The sequence below is a fragment of the Bos indicus genome, chromosome 14 (assembly GCF_029378745.1).
Source record: "Bos indicus isolate NIAB-ARS_2022 breed Sahiwal x Tharparkar chromosome 14, NIAB-ARS_B.indTharparkar_mat_pri_1.0, whole genome shotgun sequence".
Taxonomy (NCBI): domain Eukaryota; kingdom Metazoa; phylum Chordata; class Mammalia; order Artiodactyla; family Bovidae; genus Bos; species Bos indicus.
In genome coordinates this window covers 15944375-15951130 of record NC_091773.1, presented here as the reverse complement: position 1 = coordinate 15951130, position 6756 = coordinate 15944375, and the positions used below count along the sequence as shown (strand labels likewise).

Below are 6756 nucleotides of genomic sequence, written 5' to 3'. Positions count from 1 at the left end.
AGGATACCAACTAATTTGAAGTTTATAAATCGACAGTTCAAGTCGACTAAGTTTATAAGTCCTCCTTGTTACTAATTTTCGTATAGGCTGGAGCAAGTAATGGTTGACCTCAACAAAGATGACGGTGACGGCTTCACACCCAACGGCGACCCCGACACCGTTCGTCAACAAGGGAGATAATGTAATTTAGTTCCGGCCTGCCTGTTTGACGTCACTTCCGGCCCCCCGCCGGCGCTGTGCGCGTTTTTCTTCCTGTTTTATGCGTGGATGTGCAGAGGCAAAGCAGAGGGAGTTTCCTGGAAGGAGTCGGAGAGAATGTGGGGCCAGCAACATGGAAGGGGCAGGCGGGAAGCCCACGGCTGTTGTTGCAGTTGTGACTGAGCCTCGATTTACTCAGCGATACAGGGAATATCTCGAGAAGCACAAACTCCTGGATAGACAGCACCGTGTGAAAAAGCTGCGGGATGGCACCGTGGCGCTACCGGTTCTGAGAGAGGCCCTCCTTGAGCAGCATCTGCGAGAGCTGAGGAATCGTGTGGCTCCAGGCAGCACCTGTGTGCCGACGCAGCTCCTGGATCCTGTTCCTTCAAAGAAGGCCCAGAGTTACTCACCTGCCCAAAGGCTGTGTCTTGAGGTGAGTCGCTGGGTAGAGGGCCGCGGAGTGACGTGGTCGGCCAAGTTGGAGGCTGACCTGCCCCGATCTTGGCAACGACACGGTGATCTCTTGTTGCTGAGTGAGGACTGTTTCCAAGCCAAGCAATGGAGACATCTGGAACCAGAACTCTGGGAGACGGTTGCCTCGGCACTTGGCGCCCAGCGTTTGGCCAAACGAGGGCGGGTGTCCCCGGATAGCACTCGGACTCCAGCAGTGAGTCTGCTGCTGGGCGACCACGGCTGGGTAGAGCATGTGGATAATGGGATTCGGTATAAGTTTGACGTGACCCAGTGCATGTTCTCCTTCGGAAACATCACTGAGAAGCTTCGTGTGGCGTCGCTGCCCTGCGTCGGAGAAGTGCTGGTGGATCTCTATGCGGGAATTGGTTATTTTACCTTGCCTTTCCTGGTTCATGCCGAGGCTGCTTTCGTCCACGCTTGTGAGTGGAATCCCCATGCGGTAGTTGCTCTGAGAAATAACCTTGAACTCAATGGAGTAGCTGATCGATGCCAAATACACTTTGGGGATAACAGAAAACTGAAGCTATCAAACGTTGCCGACCGGGTGAATCTGGGGCTGATTCCCAGCTCTGAAGAAGGCTGGCCCATTGCCTGCAGAGTGCTAAAACAGGATGCTGGAGGCATTTTGCATATTCACCAAAATGTGGAGTCTTTCCCAGGGAAGACTCTCCAGCCTCCTGGAAGCAGTGAGATGGAGGAGCATTGGCCTTCTCCTCATCAGATTATCAGCAACCAGTTGAATAATGGAGCTACCAGTGATTCTAGGAGGAAAACGCTGTCAGTGGCCACCAAGCCAGAGTGGCAGAGGTGGGCCAAAGCTGCAGAGACTCGAATTGCCACACTTCTTCATCAAGTGCATGGAAAACGGTGGAAGACACAAATCTTGCACATCCAACCAGTGAAATCCTATGCTCCCCACGTGGATCACATAGTCTTGGATTTGGAATGCCGCCCCTGTCATCTAGTTGGCTAGAGGAGGTGGATCCTGAGATGGGAGGATCTACTTGTGAGTGACCCTGAAAGCATCAGCTCAGGCCAGGTCTCACCCCTCTTGTCTCCTGGTAATCTAATATTTTGTGACCCTGAAAGCAGGCCCTCAGTCAATACATATAATTTCAGTTGTCTTCCATTAACATGCTAACAGAATGAGCCACATCTCTGGGAGAAAGCAGTGTGGCTTATTGAAATGAGACCTGTCTGCACAGTTACAAGGTCTGAATTCTGGCCTCGGTTCTGTCAAGTGGAAGACACAATGCAGTTTTCAAGATCACTGCAGCTGTAATATGGAAACTTGCCTGGAGTGGTGCCAGAATGGAAGCAGGGAGATGGGTGAGCAGGGCTTCTGTGGTTATTGAGGCATGAGATGATGGTGGCTTGTACTATGGTGGTGGCAATGGGAGGAGAATGGACTTGAGAAATAAAATCTGTCTAAGCAGTGGTGTCCAAAGCAAGACACAGTGGTGCTGTTTGGTTATTATGACTGACTAAATTAGGGAGGGACGAAGACAACACTTACTCCAGTGTACTGACTCCATTCCCTACTTTAGCATTCCTAAATGAGTGTGTGGGGAGCAGGGTGGAGAGAGTGTGTCTTATGTTAGGTTTATTGTGGCAGAGAAAGTGTTAAAGAATGACTACATTAAATGATAGGAAAACTAGATTTCCAACTGTAGCTTGTGCAGTAGCTGCCAATTGCTAGATATTTTTTAAAGTTTGAGTTAAAATCAAGGATCTTTACAGGCCCCAATTCCCTTTCCATCTTCCTTCCTGGCAACATGAGGGCCAACATAAGGAGCCCTAAGGAATGTCGGAAATTGTGAGTTTTCCAGGCCTCACCTTGGTTTACTGTTGAAATGACTAATTATAGGGAGTCAGTTTACTTTTGGGGTGACTAATAGTCAAGAATCACCTTTCAGAGCTTTGTTTTGGGGCACTTTGAAGCCATATGGGCCTGTTTGCCTGGTGAAAGAAATACAGAAAAGTGTGGCTTGGGTATTCATGGTGGCCTAGTGGTTAGGATTCCAGGCTTTTACTACTGTGGCCTGGCTTCAGTCCTTGGTCAAGGAACCAAGATCCCAAGAGCTGTGTGGCCTGGCCAAAAAAAAAAAAAGCAAAGTGTGGCTTTCTCAGGATTGTGATTGTACCTGGCATTGGGCTGGGTTGCCTGTCCTTCTCTTGCAGCAGTGGCAGTAAGGACAGGATTGCTGCTATGTGTGTTATTCTGCAAATATTAAATGCCTGCTGTCTACATGAGCCACAGGAAATATGAAGAGACATTAGATGCTGTCTCTGAGGGTCTCCCAAGCTAGCAGCAGACCTAACAAATGCAGAGAGTTGGGACACAGTAAGTGCCACGTGGGTGATAGTTGTTGTCGAAATGTGAAAGTGGGGAAGAAAAGCTCTCTCAGGGAGGTCTTCAGAGAGGTAGTGTTTGAAGTGGGTCTTAAAAACTGGGTGAGATTTTGTTAAGTGGAGTTGGTGTGGAAGCAGGTGCTGCTTGAAGAGACTAACAGGTGCCAGTTTGCTCAGAGAGTGTTTGAAGCGGTGCCAGTAGATCAGTTTGGAACAGAAGCAGCAGTGAGAGGCAGGCTGAAGATGAGTGTTGACGTAAGGATTAAAAGGAACAGTGTCTGGTGCAGAGCAGACTGTCATGTGATCCTGCAGAGGGAGCCTGGGTTCCATTCCCATCCACAGAGCGGCCTTCCTGTGTTTGCCTTCATCATTTCCTCTTTCACACACTGGGTTTCTTCTCACATGAGTGCCTACTGCTTTCTCTCCTCAAGCTCAAGATGGCAGGCTGGGGCTTGAGCCAATATGGGGAGGAAGGTGGCGGGCGGGGGGGACTGAGGAACGAGTCAGGGAGCCACATGTCCAGGGGCTGAGGCTGCCTTCCTGCCATAAGGTGTGGGAGAGGCAGCTCATGTCAGGTGCGCCCAGGTGAATTCACTCACCTTGTCCTGCATACCAGGCCCTGAGTGTTAGTGCGGAAGGGAGACATGTGGGCTCTGCCTTCATGGAATTCAGGTTCATTCATTCAGTTCCTGGCAGGTCTACACAGAAGTGTGACCTGAGGCAAATCGTCAATCTCTATTTTGTTTCCTCATCTGTAGGTTGGAGTTAACAACTGAACGTGTCCTGAAAGGAAGGTGTTTGGGTTTAAATGAGTTAACATACGGTAACTGTCATCACAGTGACTGGTATATCTTGAATATTTCCGTCAGTCTTTGTATGAGGGTAACTACCATTTCCCAGTTCGCCTGTGAGTGATTGCTACACATCTGCTTTACTTATAGCAGAAGGTCCTTATTTTGAAGGCCATTAACTGGCTAATGAGGATGTTCTGTGATTTCTGCGCATCAGGCACTGGGTAGAGGGCCAGGGACACAGGTGAGTGAAGCTGAGTTCTGCCTACATGGAATCACCATCTGGTGACATAGACATGGGGGAAGCAATGTCAGTGCCATGTACTAAGTGCACATACAGAAACAAATGGGTATTTACAGGCACACGACGGGAGGCACCACCCACATTTGGGGATCTGGGTTGTGGGAGGTGGAGAGGGTGACTGGGAAGGTGGGAGCAGGGATGCCTAGGCTGAAAGTTCCAGAGTGAGCAGGAGTTGTGTGTGAATGGAAGAAAATAAGGGTCCCTTAACCTTTTTCTCCAGTTGAGTATATCCATTTACATTACAGTTTTCTCCAAGCACTTGCCGGATGGCCTGACCCAGAAGAGACGTCTAATGAAACCAAGGAAAAAAGACTAAAGGAGTCAGGAGGCTCACTGAGTTCCTTACAGATTCAATCTAGGAATTTGTAGAAGCTCTAAAGCTTTCCTTCGTAGGTGTCAGTATTAGTTGCTGATTAATGCTCCCACTTGATGGAGAAGTTGTGATTAAAAAGCAATAATTTTATCAAACTCTTAACTGTAAGCTGTATTCATTAACTCCATAATTTTAATAAATTATATATTTGTATTAATATACCAGTATCATGTATAATTTTAAATATGCAAATTTAAAATGAGAAACTAGTTTATAGAAAAGCATTTTTTTTTCCAAGTTAAACCATATCTTTAGTGGTTTTTTTTTTTTTTTTTAAGAAAAATGGATGGCATTAGGTTTTTTTAATAATTATTACATTTTGCATAATACATTTGATATACAATAATGAGCTACATGAATCAGGATTTAACTGGCAGGATTTAACTGGAACGGAAATATAGGGGTTATGAGGTCATTTTTCTCTTAGAAAAAGCATTTTTAATTTCAGTTTTTCCCACCCTGAACACATGTGTGAGAAGAAACTCAATATATGTCATTCTGAACAGCCTCAGGGTGCAGCTACTTCACATTGGACAAGCCATTAAAATAGTCATTTTCAAGCCGAACTATTATTTTAAATGATTAAAACTATTTTCATATTTCTAAAAACATTTTTGAGTTTTGTTCTGGAATACAGGTAAGTTACTTGGAAACAGTTTGATCTTTTTGAAACTTGTTTTGAGCATTTGTCAGAGCAGCATTTAGTCATTAATTTTTTTCCATCATGAAGCAAGACCGTTCTTCATTCTCTGACTGATGCCTTGTGAATTAGGACATTTGCCGCTCTTGCTGGTAGGAACAGGAATTATCCACACCCTGTGTGTGTGAGCTCTGAGTATTGTTTCCTGTAATCCTTTCGGATGGTTCTTCTGTTGGCCTTCGGTAGTTTCCTGTCACGTGGGCTGGCCATTACTCAGCTGAATGCTTTTAGGGCCTGGTCAGCGGATCTCTGGAGTTCCCTCTGTGTGTGGCTCTCTGCTTCCTGGCATTCTACCCTGTGAACTCCACAGTTACTTGGGCTCCCAGGACTCCCAGCCCCATCTCCTCACCACAGGGAGTCTGCTGGCCTCCCCTGGCCTCTTGTGCCACAGCCTAGAATGCTTCTCCAGGCAGTGGGCCGAAGCAACTGTATGGCTCACCTTGTTTGTTTTCCAGCTCTCGTGGACCGTTGCCCCCTTCGTTTGCCTATGTCCAGTGGCTTGTGTTGTTTCATAAATTTTGTCTAGTTTTTTAACTATTTAGAAGTTTACAATAATTGTTTTGTACATAAATGTACAGCTTTCACAATCATTGAAGAAATTCACTCTAGCAATAATAAATATATATAATGCACTTCAGTTGACATGTTTCAATGTGTAAAGCACATAAGAATTTCTTGCTACATTTATGTTTTAGCAGTGATATCTTTCTGATTAGATATGATAACTTGCAAGATTTATTGACCAACAATCACACATGATTTCAGAGAGGCCAGAAACAGTAAGAAAACAGGTATCTGCCTCTGGGTATTTAAGAGGTCAAGGTTGAATCAAAAGTAAGCAGAAAATATTAAATATGAAGCTAAAACTGAATTTTGGTATAACATGTTTAGGCAGGTAGATATAGATGGATAGACTTAGTAATTGAGTTTTATTTTAAAATCAAAGCTATGTATACTTATGAAAAAAAAAAAAAAAAAAACAGTTCTGAAGCTCATTTCCCTTCACTTTGTCTACTTTCAACATTCTCAAGTGGGCCTATGTGCCAAAGGAGATTCAGGACCTAACCTAAAGTACCAACAGGAACCATGAGTCTGGAACTGGGCCTGAGGATGTGGGGTCAGAAGCAACTGCATTCATACAGGACAGAAAACAGTACCCACCTACCCTCTGTCATAATATAGTCTGGAGAGACCTGGACCATCTGAACCTTCCACAGAATGTCACTATTACATTCATGACATCATTACTACTTGGGCCAGATAAGTGAAGTCGCTCAGTCGTGTCCGACGCTTTGTGACCCGTGGACTGTAGCCCACCAAGCTCCTCTGTCCATGGGATTCTCCAGGCAAGAGTACTGGAGTGGGTTGCCATTTCCTTCCCAAGGATAGGAAATAATCACTAGTAGGATAGGAAAAAATCACTAGTAGGAACCAGCATCCTTTTTTACATCAGTGAAATTTTTAGGGTCCAGGGTGGTCTGCTTGAATGTCAAGATGTCTCCACAATAAAGAATGAATTTTTGCATCTCACTCATTTTATCAGTATTATTCTGCCACCAAG

The 6756-nt window shown here is 45.4% G+C and overlaps 1 protein-coding gene across 5 annotated transcripts; it reads left to right on the top strand.

The window, feature by feature from the left end:
- The first annotated feature begins 215 nt into the window (after positions 1 to 215).
- Positions 216 to 4654, top strand: TRMT12 (tRNA methyltransferase 12 homolog). Of its 5 annotated transcripts, XM_070802480.1 has the most exons (4): positions 216 to 2004; positions 3786 to 3850; positions 3969 to 4062; positions 4368 to 4654. In XM_070802480.1, the coding sequence occupies exon 1, from the start codon at positions 260 to 262 to the stop codon at positions 1646 to 1648; it is 1389 nt and encodes a 462-aa protein (XP_070658581.1). In that variant the 5' UTR covers positions 216 to 259; the 3' UTR covers positions 1649 to 2004; positions 3786 to 3850; positions 3969 to 4062; positions 4368 to 4654. The 5 variants fall into 5 exon arrangements, with proteins under 5 accessions (XP_070658581.1, XP_070658583.1, XP_070658582.1 ...); XM_070802482.1 differs by lacking the exon at positions 3786 to 3850; XM_070802481.1 differs by lacking the exon at positions 3969 to 4062.
- Positions 4655 to 6756: the final 2102 nt, after the last annotated feature.